The sequence below is a fragment of the Ochlerotatus camptorhynchus genome, unplaced genomic scaffold, assembly GCF_037179485.1.
Source record: "Ochlerotatus camptorhynchus isolate MF236.1 unplaced genomic scaffold, CSIRO-AGI_Acam_v1.1 ptg000267l, whole genome shotgun sequence".
NCBI lineage: Eukaryota > Metazoa > Arthropoda > Insecta > Diptera > Culicidae > Ochlerotatus > Ochlerotatus camptorhynchus.
Window position 1 is genome coordinate 1,033,217 of NW_027040757.1, and position 20,126 is coordinate 1,053,342.

Genomic DNA, 20,126 nt, shown 5'->3' on the forward strand with positions numbered 1-20,126 from the left:
TAGGAGAAATAGATGAGAATGTGAGAAGCGAGAGAATATTATACGCTCACAGCAGTTTTCGCGAGAAAAGCAACAGCGATTTATTTTTTTCGGAGAGCATAAGCGGCAGATAAATCGTTTCTTTTTCAGTGAATTCTTGATGCCGATCATGATTTTTCACTTCTTTCATACACCTGAAAATTCACTTTCCGCACGCCAACGACGATCCGAAATTAAGAACCAAAACAAAAGTTAGGGAACATCCATAGATTACGTAGAATCTGAGGAGTAATGGAGAGGGGGTTGCAACATTTGTAACGGACCATGCATAAGGTATAGAAAAAACGCCACGAATAGGGGAGGGGAAGGTCTAAAATTGGTAAGAAAATTGCATCGTCATTTATGGATGACCCTTATGATATGACAGAAGGTATAAAAAGAAAATAAAAAAAATCTGCTGGACTGGTTGAAACGAACGAAATGCAAAACAGGTGAGGCTATGTGAAATCGTTGTCCCTTTCCTTCTGCCGCTGTTTAAATGGATAACACAGGATGACGGCACACTCCGTCAACCATTTAATCAGCCGAAGAACAAATGAGACGGCGAATTTCCAAGCCTCAACTGTTAACATCACATTGGATTGGAACCGAACAATTTGGGGTGGTATTTTTTTTCGCTCTTGGTAGTTTTCAGAGCCAAATGGGTGATGAAAAAGTATTTTCGTTGGTTTTTGAAGAGAGATATTTTCGGATTATGTATGAGAGAGGATAATGAATTATCGGTGAAAAAGGAGAGATGAAAATGTGAACGGTTCACAACTCATCGAAAAGTAGCTTGAGTGAGGAAATGCTTATCGTGCTGCTGAGTGAGAATTTCTATCTCTGATTGAAAGTATATTTCGATTTTATACTATGGCAGGGATAAACCATTTTTATACTAAGTTTGCATTCTCTCCCTTTATACCGACCTTTGCGTCGGTACGGAGAGTTGAGATTTAGCGTAACTTATATACTATTTAGATTTCAATATTTTTTGAGTGTATGACTCGTCTAATTTTGAATAGCATTTGAAATGTAAAATTACACGAACTATACGTTGTATTCGGGGTACTCATATACAACGTATATTCGTTATAAGTCAGGTTTACTATATGCTAATATGCTACACAGGTAACACAGTAGCTTCTAGCAAAGGGTTGCAAGATAATTTAGGAAGAAATCCCTGCTGCCGAATTGTATTTTGTTTTCTCCGCCTATCTCTCCCTCTGAGTATTTCTACTGTGCATAGCTGTGCATGCGATGTTTTATAACTAAATAAATTTTAGTCGGCGTAACGACTAGCACCTTTTTTTGACAGCTCCAAGTTGGATGTTTTCGTTGTGGAGCTTATCCATCAGAGGCAGAAATTTTATTGCTGTTCTAGCAGAGCAGCATCAACATCTCGTTGTAAGTGTTTTTTTCTTTGCTTAGTTGTGCAGCATAAAGTGCATTTGACCGAGCATAATCATATCGAAAGTGCATCACCAGTGCAGGAGAACCAATTTCTCTCGGTTGGTGTAATGATTCTGGTCGCGTTTCGAGTGCAATCTCGATCCAAGCAAATGTATCGCCTGTGTTGCAGTAGCAGTTAGTGAGACAACCAACCAAACCTTGCGTATCGATTCCGAAAGCAATGCCTACGTTCTCGACGCTGATTGGACCGCTGCTGCTGGCCGGAACGATTCTTTTCGGTGGGTCCACCGCCGGGGTCCGGGCAGATGATGGCGGTTCCGGTCCACCGCCGGTCCCCGTGGAAAAGCTATCGTTTTGCGACGAAGATGTCGCGAAAGGCCGAGACATTAGCGATAGGTGAGTGTTGTTGTTTTTCCCAAGTGGTGTTTCGGAGGTGATCACAGAGTGAAGTGTTGCAGTACGAAAAAATGGCTTAATTAATGCGCTGCAAGGTCGCTCCAAGCTGGAGGAGCATCGCATGATGCGAAAGAAAGGTGCTGGTGTTTGGTAGTCGTTTTCTTTTTCGCCTCCCTCTTGGTGGGATGATCATGTTCGAACATGATTGCATCATGTTGCTGCATAAGAATAGCATAAATGCAATTTATTATTATTTAACAGGTGCTACCTAGTCGTTGCTAAAGTATTCGGGTTGATTGCCTTTTCATGCATTGATTGGAATACTGTAATTGAAATTGATTTAGTCAACGATACAATTTATTCGCTAAAATTAAATTTTAATTATTGTAAAATATCCCATAGTCAATTTGTTATTGATAACCAATATTACGGTTACATGTATCAAATTACCGTTGTTTACGTATGGTTGTTTCGCTTGTTTCAGATGTTGATCTAGAATAAAAACGAAGTGACTCACGACTTATCAGGTTATCTAGCTTAGTAGATTGGATTATGTCGATTGATATCAAAATTATGTCGACTGCATTCAAGACTACCTACATGGCAATACTAACAAAAATTATAATTAAAAAATTGCATCAATAGGAATTCAATCATTTCCAATCAGGTGCCGGTTGAGTGCGGATGTGTGAGAGGAGGTGAAAAAGCGCGAGTGGCATTTGCATCGTATGAAAAATAACTTCCTTCCGGAGAGTTCTAGAGGATTTCGATTAATTGCGCGCAAATTGAAGAGGGAAAAGAACAAGACCAGTTGTTTGATTTGATTTTCAACTGCAAGTAGTGACGACAAACGCATAATTCCAATGGAAGGAAGGTACTGAAGGTTTAAGAACAGTGATTTTTAGGAATTTTTTTATCACTTTGTACCTTTCTTGTACTCCTAGTCGTACAGAGTTTTATAAAAACCATATTTGTTCCTTCATTATACGCTCAACTGTATGCTAAACATCAAGCTTAACCATATTTTTTTGAATAAAAAACCCGGAACATACGTTACCTTATCAATTGAATCAGCTATATGAATTAAGCACTTAAGGCCCAAATACCCCCGATCTGATAGAGCGTTTAATTGATAGCATAATTCTCTCAGTAGGGAGGACTTAGAATTTGAATCTAAAAGCATAAATACCACCCTCATGATTCGATTCACTTATAATTCTCCTTTGAATTCCCTTTAAATTTTCATCAGAATTTTCTTGGTTTTCTCCTTAGGTTACCAGGAACCCTCCTGTTAGTTATTGTAAAATTCTCCTTACAATGATCTTGGAATTTAACTCAGAACTGCAGGGCTGTTACAACAGGCGCGGATTTCGCGATTTTCGCGGATTTGAAAGTCGCGAAAACACTAAATGATGTCGTGAAATTTATTGTAACCTTTCTGTCCCGGATTATTTTGCTGTCGTCAATTTTGTTGTTCATTCGGCTCTCAATTTTTTTACCGGTTCAAACCAAACACCCTGCAAATAATCGAGACATGATCTCAATTCCATAAGTCACACCGGGTTTTCCACGGAAATTCCCTGGAGTCTGTCCAATGTGAGACATTTTCATTGTTTTTTTTTTTTTATTTCCAATATGAACATAATATTTTTTGTTATCAAATCATAAACGAATCGTATATATGCGAGTAAATGCCATGAATCTGCTTGGATATATTTCGATACTACAGACTTTATCCCAGTCATCTAGGTTGATCTAGTAGAATAAATCATCTGAACTCCAGAACGATTTGGAGAACTTAAAATATCTGGTATACATGGCAATAGTTCATACATGATCCACATAGACACTGTGCATCTGTCTGGAAATATTTCGATTCTAAAGACATTGTCCCAATCTCGGTTGATATAGTAGATCAAATTATCTGAACTCCAGGACGATTTGAAGAACCTTGAACATGTGTCTTGGTTGATCTAGTAGAACAAATCAACTGATGTCCTGGACGATTTGGAAAACCTATAATTTCCGGTATACATAGTTATAAGTCGTGCATGATACACAAAGTCACATATATATACAATTCGGTTATGATTTGACAACGAAAAAATGCTAGGTTCATATAAGAAAAAAACACGACAAAAAACGGGACAGACCCCACGTGTAAATACAGAACCGCGACGTGACCAACAAGTGTATCTTATGAAACTCTGGTAATTTCTCGATTATGTGCAGGGTGTTTGGTTTGAATCGGTAAAAAATTGAGCCAAATTAACTACAACATTTAGGACAGCAAAATACGTCAGAGACGCAAATGGTTAATTTTCAAGTCAGAACTATATTGTACGTTCAGCGCACTTCTCAGGGGTTGTTCATAAACTACGTAGACAGTTTATGGGGGGGGGGGGGGGAGTTGGGTTGTCAATTTTCCACGGCCCATACACATTTTAAAATTGTGTATGGACAATTGTCTACGATGGGGCGAGGGCAAGAATCCCAAAACACTGTCTACGTAGTTAATGAACAACCCCTCAGCTCGTCTTCTGTTGTGGTCTCATCCCGATTTCTGCCCTCGACCACTGTCGCCTGGGAAAAAGCTCTTGCGATCGCCTCCTCGCCTAGAGATTTTTCGACGAATTCCTTAATGGGCTGTTTACACTTATGCTAGTTCACTAGCACAAACAGCTTAACCAACTAGCACGAATTTCAGTGGTTCCTGAAATTTCATGCTGGTAGATGCTGACGCCCAGTTCACATTATGATGGCTACTTTGAAGTACAGTTCTAGTGCACTAGCGCTAGCTAATCATCACAAATGTAAACACCACATTCTGGGTGTATAATTTTCGTTTTGTGCCTTCCTCAAAATTGACCTGTGTTCGCTTTCTATTCTCTATGGGAAATTGATGTAATGTCGGCCTAAATGCCCCTAATTTAGGCCCATACATAAATTCAGCAATCGACTAAATTTTCAATAGCGACCAAAAATATCCATTAGTACCGTGCCAATGACGAGTTCATCTAGAAAAAAATGATAGAGAGCAGATTTCTAGCGATGGGCCCAATCTTAGATCCATAGGCCAATATTAGAGCCATTTCCTCTAGAGAGCGATAGGAGCGGATTCAAAACAAACAGCCTAAGCCTATGCCTAGGTGATTTCTAGCAACACTGATAATGCAATCAAGATAGGCTCTGGTTTTGACAGTTCATTTCGCTCAAGACCAGCCAGCCCGCTCCTCTCTTATACTAGACCCTCTTTAATTTCCCCTATATACAATTTTCACACTCTAACGGAACTATCAACTCTATACTTTCATCTCCTCATCTATCGTATAAAATGACCACTTTAAGTCTGATATCTAAGCATCTCCAGCTATGTACAAAGTTAACTTCACGCATGCTGAAATTGTACTCAACCTGCCATTATATCAAGGGCCAAAAACGGTTTGAGTGAAGCAGTGGATTGGGCGATCTTGGATCGATCTTTGGAAATCGATCTTTTTTTCGTGTCGATTTCCGATTTTTTGGATCGATTCTTTGTCCACGAAAAGAACGAAAAGAACGGTCTCTTCTTTCGATCTTTTCGAATTTAAAAAAAAAACAATCGGTCGTATGAATAAAAACGTTTACTTTACTTTTACCGTAAGAAAAGCACGGGAAAGTAAAGTAAACTCTTTTTATTCATACGACCTAATAGGTGTTAAATTTTGCAATTGTATTTACATCGAAAAAACGATTTACTCTCACCTCAGACTGCGAGATAAATTTACATGGTCAATCACACCAACTCAGCGACTGAGAATAATTGACTCAAAGAATTTGCTTTACATACGAAATTTACTCAGATTTGGAAGAAACTGCAGTTACTCATAGCTTATTAGTAACTGCAGTTTCTTCCAAATCTGGGTAAATTTCGTATGTAAAGAAAATTCTCTGAGTTAATTATTCTCAGTCGCTGAGTTGATATGATTGGCCGTGTAACGAACATAACGTCAACATCAGCATCGCTCCCTATAATGGCGTCAATATTTACCTCCCTCCTGTGCTTATTGCTCCTTACCGTCACAACATTTAATTGAATATAAGAAAGCCCCATGGAAGCCCCCAATCCCTCCGTCTCAGAGGGGTCTTCCAACCCACTCACTATGGCGAGCATCCAATCAGACTTGATGATGGTCAGTTTTGCCTGATGTATCTGTGATTTCCAGGGAGAGCAGTCGTTCGATTCCTTGCCGCAAGCAGGACGTGTTGATCTTCTACCAAAACGCCGGTGGAATGAATTCTGATGTTGATGAGTACCGCCTAGCTGTATCGGATTGTTGCTACGATGTAATTGTCCTGTGCGAAACGTGGCTCGATTATCGAACGCTCTCCAGTCAAGTCTTCGGTCCGGAGGTCTTTCGTTGCTATCGGAATCCTAACAACAACCGTAAATCTACTGGTGGAGATGTCCTTGTAGCTGTCCGTGGCGGGTTGGAGGCAAAGGCCATCGAGAACGATTCATGGAACTATGTTGAGCAGGTTTGGACAGCCATCAATCTATGCGCTCTGTACATTCCACCTGATCGAGTCCGGGACAATGAACTCATCGATACTCACTGTCGGTCAGTTATCGAAAGTGCCACTCCAGTTGATGAGATATTCATTTTTGGTGACTTCAATCTGCCAGGCGTTTCGTGAAGTCCATCTCATAGCGGATTCCTGTATCCAGATCCTGATAGCTCTACATTTCACGCAGGAGCTATTGGCGTCTTGCAGTGAAACTTTTCCAAGCTTCCGCCTCCTACATTTCGAAGTGAGAACTACTAGAAGGAGGATAGTTTCCAAATTCTCCAAGTAAAACAGACGATTTTTGGGGCAAATCGGTCCATAAAGAAAAACTAATAATTTCCGGTGGATACTTTTGCTTGAATCGTGTAAGAAAACGTGTTTGCAAACTAACTGTTATTATTTCGGTATGGATCGGAGATGTTTTCATGCAAAATTATGCATAACAAGTTTGCACCCACAGGGAGAGGTTACCTCCTGCGCAGCTGCATTTTTCGGAAAATGGTGAATATGTGCGATTTCCACTAGAATGAAAGTGGAAATTAAGTGAATTTACTTAGGAAAGATTGTATCATGCTGGTGGTAATGAAAATGGTTGTATAGGACGCCAATATTCGATAAATGTTCATTTTAGCCTTTTTTAGGTAAACAGATTGATACTCACAATTTTCGACGGAAAACGCAACGGAACTTGATTTACTCAACACGCACCATACTATAAAATGGTGCTAGATGGTCTTCAAAGTGATAACAAGATGACAAATCATCTTTATTTTGAGTAATTGAGTAATTTACTTCTGTTTACCATCATATTTACGATGCAGCATTGATGGAGCCGTGAAATGAAATGAATATATCTTATGAAAGTTCACCTGGAAAAGTCAAAGATGCACATCAGTCTGATCGTAAAAACGTTTTCTTCTTCAATTCGAATGTTATATTGGAAGGATTTCACGTAGGCTTGATGAAAATTATGATTTAATGCTAATTTTCACGAATTTTATATGCAGTCTGTCAACATTATCATCATCATGCAGTGGCGACATCTGCGTTGAGCTTTTGCGGCAATCTTCCAATTAGTCTTCTCGACAACTACAGCTCAGCGACGCTTTCTCAAATTGACCATGTAGTTAACGAAAATTATCGTATTTTGGACCTCTGCTTCGTGAGCACACAGGACAGGGCTCCAATAATTTCCTCGGGTCCTTGTGCACTAACTAAGCTAGTTTCACATCACCCTCCCCTAATTGTCACTGTTGAGGACAAACTCGTGCGTGATTTCAACGATTATTCTGCTACGGTTTCTTATGACTAGCTGACCACCGTAGCATCATAGATGTATTGTCTAGCATGGTATGGGAGAACATCCTTGATTCAGATGACGTTGAGGCTGCAGCGTAAACCTTTTCACATGTCTTGGCATATGTCATTGACAGACACGTCCCGAAAAGAACTCACCACAAAGTGTCTCACCCTCCCTGGCAGACGAGAGAGCTACGTACACAGAAATTCAAAACAACCCAAAATTAAGTTCTTTTCACTCATCTCCCATGTTCCCGTACGATAAGCCAAATTTGGGTAAACCGGCTCAAAGTAGTTTGCATTTAAGCACGGCAAAAAAAAATACCCATCGCTAAGTTATTTTCAATTTTTTTTACTCAAAATTAAGTTCAATTAACTCAAATTTGGGTATATTGCATATTACTCAATTTTGGCTTCTCGTACGGAACTAGACGGTTGAGTCGAATCTTTCGTTCTATTTTTGACAACAATAGCGAGAGGAAATGAAATGGGCAGAGGTCAAATAACTCAAATTTGAGTTAAAAAAACCCAAGCGGTGGGTAGTTTTGTTTTTCTGTGATAGGTTGAAGTCAATCAAGAGAGCAGAATTTCATTTTCATTTTCATTTTGCAGCGTTTGGTGGGGCAATGGGAGCGCAAGTCAATCCAAAGCCGAGGATAAAGGACGGGTAATGGCTGAATAGTCTATGCGGACCACTTGAACGCCATGGGAAAAGGAAGGGATTGAAGAGGCCGGTTATTGGGGGGTTTTGAGGAAATGACACAGTGATGCTAAATGTAAAGAAACCGAAAATCCATATCCCACTGATTCATCCTTTCACATATATACCAAATTGATATTTTAAAGCAATAATCAAAATAAACAGACAATACATGAAAAGGCTAGTTGCCAGTTGCTTTAAAGGCTAGTTGCCAGGTTCTTTAAAGGCTAGTTGCCTCCCTAAGCGGACCCTCCGCATCCTAACTCTTCTGTTAATCCACTTAATGCTACTAGGCTGTCTAAATTTTCTTATTTAAGTTCGTTTGATGATTATAATATCTCTAGTCTAATTTAATAAATAATTGAAATCTCTAATCTCCCTACCATGCTTTATTAAGTACCTGCACTTGTGAATGTAATCTAAAATTTAACGTGTTTCAAGTGGTTTTTGACTTTGACCTATATTTAATATATATAAGTTCGTCCCAGGTGACACCTTCAAGTGACTAAAATGCTTCACTTTGAAGTTAGTTTCCTAGCTGATTTTTAAATTACATAGGGTATATGCTTCAACTACGCTCACACGTTTCCACTATGTCGCACCACAAAAATACGTATGGTTATGTCACAATAGAAGCACGCCACGGTGGAAATCCCGAGCCATAGTTCAAACACTTATCCCAAATCAAAATGAAGCACATATAAGATTAGTTGCAATACCATGTACAAAAATGGTGTTTAACATTGTTCCCTGAGTAATACCATAGAGGTAACTCTAAGACTAGAATGTCCCGAAGAAATGCACTCAACTTTTTGGCTCAGCTCTGGTATTGTCTTCGGTCCCAAGCTAAATGATTCACCCGCCGAAACATAGGAAAATCCACTAACCCATCATTTTATCAGTCAAACTTTCATAGCGAATCAAAACAAACATTGTGTAGTACTAGAATTTCGACTAGAATGGGGTACGTTAATCGTTTGCTTGGGACCAATAGGCTACCCGAATAAAAAAATATTATAGAAAAACAATACAATTTATTGTAACGGTACTATTTGGAACAGTATGATTACAATAAAAGCTATTGTAATTATAACAATAAAAATATGTTGAAATGCATTGTGTGAAACTTTTGAATGTATGGTAAACGGAGCTTTTACAATGGAATGTACGGGTTGTTAAGTATCGTAACAGTTCAAAAATTTATTTAATCTCATAGTATTTTTTCTCCAAAACAATAAGATGAATAGTAAATATATAGTTTTTTTAGAGATGAACTAGCCTAAGGCTAAAAATCTCTTAAATAAAGAATTAAAAAGATATATATATATAGTTGTTAGGACTGAACATAACATCAAAGTTACTTAAGGTTTAATTGTTAATTTACGGTAACAAAACAATAAAATTAATATTGATCATACTGTTATGAATAGTGACTAAATCACTGATTCAACAATTGATTGAATTGTATGATAATAGTTTCATTATTCAATTTTGTATTGTTCTACAATACAACGACGGTACAATATGTTGCTTATTACATTTAGTTGAAAGTTGTTACAGCAGTTTTCGTTCTTTCAGTCTCGAGATACAAATATTATAAGCCGTAAATTACCTTAAAAACATAAAATAAACTTGAAGCACCTCTAAATCATCACCGATTTTGCTGAAAATTTGCACAGAAGTTCAAATTAACATGACGAACAGTAATCACGATTGACCCGTTACATTCCGAACATTTCGTTCAAAATGAACAGGTCTAATCAACAACTGTCTAGTTGATTACATGCATGCAGTTTTTCTTGGGGTTTGCAAACAATTATGTGGACTGTGGTTCGAATTCAGTAGTAATGAATATTGTATAAAACGATACATTGGGAAAGTAGATAACATTATGACATCCATACGCTCTTTTCAAGAATGCTCAAGGTCTCTTCGTAAGGTTCCCGATAGAAAGACATGGAAAGCAAATGAATGGCAAAATTGGTTGTTAATCGATAGTTCCGTTTGTTGAAAGGTTGAAGCATAAGAAAAACAATTCATTGTGTTGTTACATGAGAACATGTTGTTTATGTATGGTAGTTACAGTACGGAAAATTTTGTCTTGTCATTCAAATACAATATATCGTATTGTATCTTATAGAGTCTACAGTATACGAATGGCACAGACAAACAGACATAACACTCGCAAGTTGTTCATCGAACAAGCATTTAACGGAAAATTTAAAAGTATCGTAGTTGGTAGTACCGCCACATGTGGTGCGCATAGTCAATTCCCTTGCGTTTGACGTTTACACACTACCGCCATCTGTTCAGCGTAGTGCCCACCACAGTGTACTCAACAGATGGCGGTAATGTTTTAGCGACGATGTTTTACAGTGAAAAATATTCAATGTGTTATGTCTGTTTGTCTGTGCGAATGGGTTATACAAAAAAAGCAATGGTTTATTTTTATCCGAGTAGTCAAGTAGTGAGTCAATTTAAAATCGTTAGTTTCGTATTGATTGTTGGTAATACCTCAATAAAAACAACAACGAAAGCTTGTCACGCAAGTAGAAGGAGTACTGTTGGGCACTTTCTGAAATATTTTAATAGTATAATTCCCTTGCAAACCCAAATAAATCTGCTTAAAAATAAATAAAATAAGAGTGATTTGCGGCAAAACCCGCCAGTATCGCACCCAACGTCAGTGCCTATACGTAAGCGTACTACAACGCGGCTTTCAAATAAAGGAGTAACAAGTGTGATACTATCACTTCAGGCTAGAACTTTGGTTCTCTTATGCAATGGTTCATCAGAGAGGGGAAGCTCAGTAATCCTCATCGCATGCTCATGACGCTATTCTGTCACGGCATGAGCCAACGATGCCGGACCTAAACCAACCGTCTCCAACGCTCCACTATGAAGCATAAGATTAGGCCCGCCCACCAACGTCCAGGTTAAAAAACTAGCCAAGGGGAGGGAAGTCAATCAAGAGAGCAGCATTGATAAGATTTACCAAGTATCGCACGCTTCCTCTAAAACTACATTGTGTGAGGCTGAATCACATGTACCAGCGAGTCAGTCGTGAATGCTTTTCAAGTTTCCAACGGGGCATCCAGCGCAAACTTAAGCTACACCGGAAATCCTTTTGGAACTACACGGTAAGAAAAAAGTACCCAACGGAAAGTTCACTTTTACCTACTTTTGACTAGTTTGTCTCCTTTTCTCCTTCTAATGTTGTCAAAAATGGAGAAGCAAAACCACTCAACAGGGGTAGTAAACTGTGGGAAAACAACGTTGAGAATAATCATATTTACCTACTGTTGGGTACAACTAACATATTTTTGGTTAAAAAGCCAGTGGAAAATTCCATACGAATTGCACACAAGTAAATAAAAATTACTTTGACCCGCTTTACCTACTTTTGAATTCCTGCACCATCCTGCCGAGAGGAGTGAAAAGAACTTAATTTTGCGTACTTTTTTTCTAACCGTGTACGTGAACGAGCAACGCAGGGAATCCGGCCTCCCATCGTCTATGGAATTCAACGAAGAAGTTGCTACCACCGTTCAGGATATATGCCGCCTTTTTTCCGACCAGTTTGCCAGTTTATTCACTAATGAGATACTAACTGACGACCATATTAACCTGGCTGCCAGGAACGTTCCAGTAAATGATCAAATGCTGGGTGCAATTGCTGTTTATGCTGAGATAATATCCAAGGCCGCGACTCTGCTCAAGCCATCCTTCAATCCTGGACCTGATGGAGTTCCATCTGTATTTTTGAAGAGACATATTTCTGGCTTGTTAATTCTGCTTCAACGCCTGTTTCCCGTTCACAAAAAATTAAGGAAACGAGCTGTGGATAATTATCGAGGAATTACATAGTTAAGTGCCGTTTCGAAGCTATTCGATCTAGTGATTATGGAACCGTTGCTGTCCCATTGCGAGCAGTATTTGAGTGCTGATCTACATGGGTTTACTGTCGGCCGCTCTATAACCATCAATCTTCTGTGTCTCACATCGTATATCAAGCTGAACATTGCATTAGGTCCTAAGTAACATTAATAGATTCTCTTCGTCGACTTTCTCTTTCGTTAATAACGTGAGCATAGAACCGTTTCTTGATGTGTTTGTCGTATTAGATGCTAGATAAAAGCTTCTTTTATTGATCTGTGTGCTGAAAATACATGGGAATGTCTTTACATGGTCGTGGGGATGCAAAGAGACAGTCGACGAAGAGAATCTGGCAATGTTTCTTAGGACCTAATGCAATGTTCAGCTTGATATAACCGAAAGCATGTCGGATCGGGTTCAAACGGACGTTATTTATTCAGACCTATCCACAGCATTCGACAACTCGGCAGGCTCGGTGTATGCGGTAATCTTCTGAGTTGTTTTCGATCATATCTTACCGGTCGGCAACTAAAAGTTGCCATAGGAGATTGCAGATCAGCTAGCTTCTTCGCCACATCAGGTATACCTCAGGGAAGCCACATGGGACCGGTAATTTTTATACTGTACTTCAACGACGTGCATCTGGTTATCGAAGCTCCTCGGTTATCATATGCAGATGACCTCAAAATCTTCCTACGAATCTGCTCCATTGCTGACTGTCACTTTCTTCAACGTCAACTGAATGTATTCGCTAGTTGGTGCAGGTTAAACAGAATGGTAGTGAACCCAGCCAAATGCTCCGCTATTACGTTTTCACGAAAACAACAATCGATAATATTTAGCTATGACCTGCTTGGCTCGACAATCGAACGCGTGAATCAGGTGAAAGACTTGGTGTGATCTTGGCTTCGCAGCTTTCATGCAAGCAACACATTGCATATGTTGTCGATAAGGCGTCAAGAACTTTAGAGTTCATTTTTAAGATATCTAAAAACTTCACCGATATCTACTGTCTAAAATCTCTCTATTGTTCTCTTGTTCGATCCACACTTGAGTTTTGTTCAGCGGTTTGGAACCCAAACTACAACAACGGGGCCGAGAGAATTGAATCTGTTCAACGTCGCTTTCTTCGTTTTGCGTTGCGTAGATTTCCTCGTTTCGATTACCCAGTTACGAAAGCCGTTGTCAACTTATCGACCTAGAACTTCTCCGGACTAGAAGAGACACAAGCAGAGCCCTAACAGTGGCCGATATCCTGCAAGGAAGGACAGATTGCGAGGCTATCCTGAGGCAAATTGACCTGAATGTTCAACCCTCACCGCTTCGCCCAATCCTAAATCCGTGGGCAACATCGCCCAAGTCCATCCACGGGATAAATGAGAAACTCCTTCCAACAACAGGATCATACAACTGGTCAAAACACAGACCATCCAACAAGAGGATACATCAATGAGTGGGGAGAAGAACCCGCCCTCTATTCACGAAATGTTAAAGACATGAAGTTGGCATTTCCGCTCTCCCCAATCAGTGTTGGCTAACATCAAGATCAAAATCAAAATCAGCTAAGATCAATATCAGCTAAAATCACAGGCACCAATATTACAAGCCATCATTACCACCACGAAAATCACCCGTGATTTTCGATTCCCAAAATCAACCAGCATCAATAGCAACCAAGATCAAAATCATCGAAAATCATTAGGATTAGAAGATCTGTTAAATTCTAGAGTTTGGGATATTCCGAAGTTCAAGTCAGCATTCCGGTTGAAATTAAAATGATGAATATCAACCCAAGATGGCTTCCACTAATCCAGGGGTCACTCTGTGCTTCTGTGCTTATTGTGGTTCATGTGTGTACTTGTGTGTCGGAAGGTGTTTATTCGTGTCAACCGAGCTGTCAAAACTGGAACCGAAAAAATATGCTTACTGGCAACCATATCCTCGACCATAACAAAACACTGAAAATGACGGATCCACCAGCGACTCCTTCGCTGTTGTTTGCTTAATGCAACAAAGTACATCTGATTCACTACCGAAGATATTCGAGGAATATGTGGAAGGCGAACTAAAACAGCTAGTTCTATCCATCAAGCGTAAACGGAACACTACCAATAACAACTACAAGAAGCACGATCACAGAGGCATTTTGGACGGAACCCGGTAGTGATCTAGAACTCTAAGCACCTTACTGTTGCTGTGAAACTCTCAACCTATCAAAATGAATTCCTCGGAGCATTCTAAAGGATCCATACAGACTTTTCCACTTAATAAATAATAAACTGAAAATAGCAAGCAATGATGTCCTAGTAATAATATTTCTGATCAGAAATATTTTGATTTGCACCAAATTGAGGAATTACAAAGAAGTCGCACATGTCATATGATAGCTATTTTGATAATTTCCTTTTAGCTCGAATGTTATTCTACTGCTCGTGTTGTGTAAGAGAGACGACGGTAGAGCATGACCCGCATAAACAATAACCATAAGAAGCGCCTAACCACCAATTCGGGATATCATCCCAACTTTATGCGGTATGGTCGTACCATCTATGACATCGTTAGTGTATGGTATCCGTTTATTAGGGGAGTGTTCGAATACAAACAGACAGTCACGCACGACAACGAAGCGAGTGTAGTGAAAAACGTCAACTGTTTCAACCCCTGCACACGACAGTGACCACAATACGACTACTCATTCCATCCATTCCTCCTCCACAGTTGAGATAGAGTACATTGCGCAAAAGAAAAGAATTCGCATTAACATGCACGGAAGGGCCCATGCCCATCGGATTTCAACGAATCCCAAAACGCTGCATTGCTAACTGCCTACATACCAGTTATTGTTTTCAACCTTAATCCTCGCCATCAATGCGCTCTCGTAGGCCCGATCCAGTCATGAATATTCCAGGTCGCGGAATACGGTGTATGTGTCACTACCGTATCCCAAATGATTCGAAGTCCGGTGCAATCCAACAAACCGACTGCCGTGGTTCTCTCTCATTATTGGCAGTGAGGCCAGAATTGATGAAAACATTAGCTTTCCATGGCGGAAGGGTGTTTGAAGTGTGTCGAAGTGTGTTTTTATGGGTGTTAACACAAGGTGGCGTCACTGCCTGGAATCGGTGGTAGATCTTACATTCCGTAACGTACCACGAAAAAGTAATCCACGCAGGTTACGAGGCTTCCAAATAAATTAATATTTTACTAAGAAATATATAATTTAATTTAACTGTCAAAATCAAGAAAACTAAAAAAAATATATAGAATTTTTTGAAGCAAGTTACTCTTCACCAAATTTTAGGGCATTACTTCAGATTTCTTCACAAAAAAGCATAAACATCGAAGGGGGTGTTGTTTTGAGAAAATCAAAGTTTTATATTTTTTACTATGAATTTACTTTTTCTTTCGGTGTATTTAATTACCTACAAATTTGTCTCAGATGCCATTTTGATCAGCTCAATCATTTTCATGCTATGATTTTTTGAAAAAATATCCATTTTTTGAATACGCCCTTTTTAAAAGTTACCCTGGAGAAATAAAAATATATCTAGATAAACATTTCAAAAGGTCCTATCTGCATTAATCGATTCTCTTCATCTTTCTCTTTTGTCACTATTTAACTCAGCTGCAAAACCTTTCCCTGTTGTATATGACGTTTTGGACGCTAGATAAGAACCTCCTTTATCAAACCATATCAGTGCTAACATTTGAAAACGGCACAAAAGCCATTTGTAAACAAATGGTTTGTGAGCCCTTTACTCACTACTTGAAGTACACCCACGCGACACAACAGCAACATCGGGTAGGGGAAATTTTCCCCTTCCTGACGATGCTGTTGGTTTGCGTGGGCGTTCTTCGGGTAGCGAGTAAAGGGCCCACAAACCATTTGTTTACAAATGGCTTTTGCGCCGTTTTCAGATGTTAGCACTGATATGGTAGAATTAGAAAAAAAAGTCGATGAAGAGAATCGATCAAAGCAGATAGGACCGTTTGAAATGTTCATCAAGAATGTGCTGGAAATGCTTTTCAGGAACTTTTTTTTTATCTAGAATCTTGAATATCTACAAAGAACTATCCTCACAACAATTAAACGATTTCTTGATTTCTTGAAGTAGGGGAAATGTAGTTAATGTCGGCCTACATGTCCCTAATTTGGGCCCATACATAAATTCAGCAATCGACTAAATTTTCAATAGCGACCAAAAATATCCATTAGTACCGTCCTAATGACGCGTCATCTAGATTTTTTTTTATCTAGTTTGTTTATTTGGAAGGCTCAATCGCGTTAGCTTTACGGAGCCGATAATTCATTGTTCACTGTGTGTAACAAAATTCACTTAATTCTATGTCTAGTAGGAGTTGGGCCGATTACTCGCGGCTTACTCGAGGTTAGAAGGGTACATTTTCGAAGGATAGGATCAGGGGAGGAGCTTGGGGTAGGGTTTTGTTGTCTCATCAGAGCGTTGTCGCCAGTATGAACGGTAGTGCTGTTCTAGCTTCGTCCGGAGTTCGACCGGCTATGATGACCAGTGGGCGACGATGAGACTCATCGAGACGGGGGGACAAGACAAACAAAAACTAATAAAGAGAGACAAAAGACAAAAGGAATTAAATTCTTATACTAGACATTTGAAGAAAAACATAAACGGACTGCATATAGCAGAGATCACGGGTTGCCAACACGTCTCTGATAGGAACATAGGGTTGTCTTCCTTGGGCCTCGAGGGTATTCAAAAGTCGCTCTCTGGCGGCGTCATTATCCGTACATTGCCAAACTGCGTGTTCGATGTCATCGTAACCGTTTCCACACCGACAGATGTTGCTGTCCACGAGGTTTATTCTATTGAGATGAGCATCTAGCGAGTAGTGGTTGGACATAAGTCTACTCATCACGCGAATGAAGTCACGACTTAAGCCCAAGCCTTTAAACCACGCTCTCGAAGAAACATTAGGAATAATTGAATGTAACCACCGTCCAAGATTTCCAGTGTCCCAATCGGTTTGCCAACTCGAAAGGGTACTCTGACGCACAAAATGGTAAAATTCATCGTGTGAAATTTGCCTGTCATACAATTCGCCTTCCTGCGCGCCCACCTTTGCGAGAGAGTCCGCCTTCTCATTGCCTGGGATTGAGCAATGTGAGGGGACCCATACAAAGGTAATCATATATGATCTTTCGACCAGCACACACATCTGCTCCCTTACCTTTGAAAGGAAATAAGATGAGTGCCTACCTTGTTTCATCGACCGAATAGCCTCAATCGAACTGAGACTATCCGAGAAGATGAAGTAATGGTCTGTGGGCATATTGGAAATCATCCCCAATGCGAAGTTGATTGCTGCCAGCTCAGCAACAAAAACGGAACAAGGTTCCTGAAGTTTGCGGAAGACGCTAGAGTTTTCATTGAAGACACCGAAGCCAGTGGATCCACTGAGACGAGACCCGTCTGTAAAATATCTTTTCATGCAATTGACTTGTTGGTACTTTTCAGTAAAAATACGCGGAATAATAATAGGTCGAAGTTGATCGGAAATCCCATGAGTTGCTTGTTTCATGGTCAGATCATATTCAATTGAGGAACTGCGATTGGTGAAGTGAACACGGTCTGGAGTATAACAAGGAAGAGACATATCTGATGATATGTAGTGGTGGTAGATTCTCATAAATCGAGATTGTGTGTTCAGCCCAAGAATTTCTTCAAAATTAGCAATTATAAGTGTGTTCGTCACTCCGCATTTGATTAGTATTCTGAGAGAGAGCTCCCAGAAACGGTTCTGGAGGGGTGTTACTCCTGCCAGAACCTCGAGACTCATGTTATGCGTTGAGTGCATACAGCCTAGAGCAATACGCAGACAACGATATTGAATTCGTTCCAATTTTATTAGGTGACTTTTTCTTGCCGAGAGAAAGCAGAAAGAGCCGTACTCTAGAACAGAGAGAATAGTTGTTTTATAAAGCGTTATGAGGTCTCCCGGATGAGAACCCCACCATGTGCCGCAAATTGAACGGAGAAAGTTGATCCTCTGCTGACATTTTTGCTTCAAATACGTAATATGGGCATTCCAAGTGCACTTTGAATCAAACCAGACCCCAAGGTACTTGAAAGACAATGATTGAGTAATGTTTCTGCCCAAAAGATTAAGATGCATTTGGGCTGGGTACCGCTTTCGAGTAAACACTACCAGTTCAGTTTTCTGCGGCGAGAATTCGATCCCTAGATTCATAGCCCAAGAAGACAAGTTATCTAAGGAATTTTGCAATGGTCCTTGCAAGTCCACGGCATGTGGACCTCTTACGGAAACCACACCGTCATCTGCAAGTTGTCTTAGCGTGCATTGTTCTGCCAAACAGTTGTCGATATCTTTGACGTAAAAGTTATAAAGAAGAGGGCTGAGACATGAGCCTTGGGGCAGGCCCATGTAGCTAATTCTGGAAGTTGTCAGTTGTCCAAGGGAAAAGTTCATTTGCTTTTCTGACAGCAAATGGTACAAGAAATTATTTAAAATTCCAGAAAGTCCACATCTGTGCAGATTGTCTGACAGAATTTCAATGGAAACTGAATCAAAAGCCCCCTTAATGTCCAAGAATACTGAAGCCAATTGCTCCTTGTGCGCAAATATCTGTGGAAAGCAGCGCTAGACAATCGTTTGTTCCTTTGCTCTTGCGGAACCCAAACTGTGTATTTGATAACAAGTTATTTGATTCGACCCAGTGATCGAGTCTCCGAAGGATCATTTTCTCCAACAATTTCCTAATGCACGAAAGCATAGCAATCGGACGGTATGAGTTATGGTCAGACGCTGATTTGCCAGGTTTTTTAATGGCTATTACTTTGACCTGTCTCCATTCAGGCGGTACAATGTTGTTTTCTAGCAAAGAATTGAATAAATCTAGCAAGCGTCTTTTAGCGATATCTGGGAGATTTTTCAGAAGATTGAATTTAATCATATCGCTTCCCGGTGAGGAGTTGTTCGATGAAAGAAGAGCCATAGAGAAATCCAGCATTGTGAATGGTCTATCCAGAGAGCCGCCGCTAGGAGACGCTTCTCGAAGAATATTTTGTGCTGGAACTGAGTCCGGACAGACCTTTTTAGCGAAATCGAATATCCATCGGTTGGAGTATTCTTCACTCTCATTGAAAGATGAGCGGTTACGCATGTTGCGAGCCACCCTCCACAAGGTGTTCATTGAGGTTTCTCGTGAGAGTCCCTCGACGAAATTGCGCCAATAACCGCGTTTTTTTGCTTTGATTAATTGTTTCAGCTTTGTCTCAAGCTTTGAATATTCCTCGAAGTAAGTGGAGGTTTTGTGTCTACGAAAAGCTTTGAAAGCATCAGATTTTTCTACATACAATTTTGTGCATTCTTCGTCCCAACCAGATGTGGCTGGTCTCCTTTTAAAGGGTGCACTTGGAACTTTTCTTTTTTGTGCTTCCAGTGAGCTTTTGTAAATCAAATCGGCTAGGAATCGATATTCTTCCAATGGTGGAAGCGCATCTATTGATTCGACACCGATTGTCACCGCCGTTGCATATTTCTGCCAGTCGATGTTCCTTGTAAGATCAAATGGAACCCGAGATGGTTCTGCAGAGTGAGGGCCACACTTTATTGAAATGATGATTGGCAAATGATCGCTACCATGGGGATCATTGATAACCTTCCACTGACAATCCAATGATAGCGATCTTGAACACAAAGATAGGTCGAGTCGGCTTTCTCGAGCCGGAGGTTTTGCTATACGTGTCGCTTCACCAGTGTTCAAAATAGTCAAATTGAAATCGTCACATAAATCGTAAAAAATAGCCGCTCTATTGTCGTCATATACACACTTAGTTTATTTCACCGAGGCCGGCAAAATAAATTGCCGAGAATCCAA

At 40.0% G+C, this 20,126-nt stretch overlaps 1 protein-coding gene across 1 annotated transcript in view; it reads left to right on the forward strand.

Moving 5' to 3' along the window:
* The first annotated feature begins 1,397 nt into the window (after positions 1-1,397).
* LOC135705434 (eukaryotic translation initiation factor 2-alpha kinase-like) overlaps positions 1,398-20,126 on the forward strand; it is a 39,792-nt gene continuing 21,063 nt past the window's right edge. Inside the window, exon 1 of the mRNA XM_065227176.1 lies at positions 1,398-1,827. Within this exon, the coding sequence (XP_065083248.1) occupies positions 1,652-1,827 (176 nt within the window). The 5' untranslated portion in view covers positions 1,398-1,651. The remainder of the gene's footprint in view (positions 1,828-20,126) is intronic.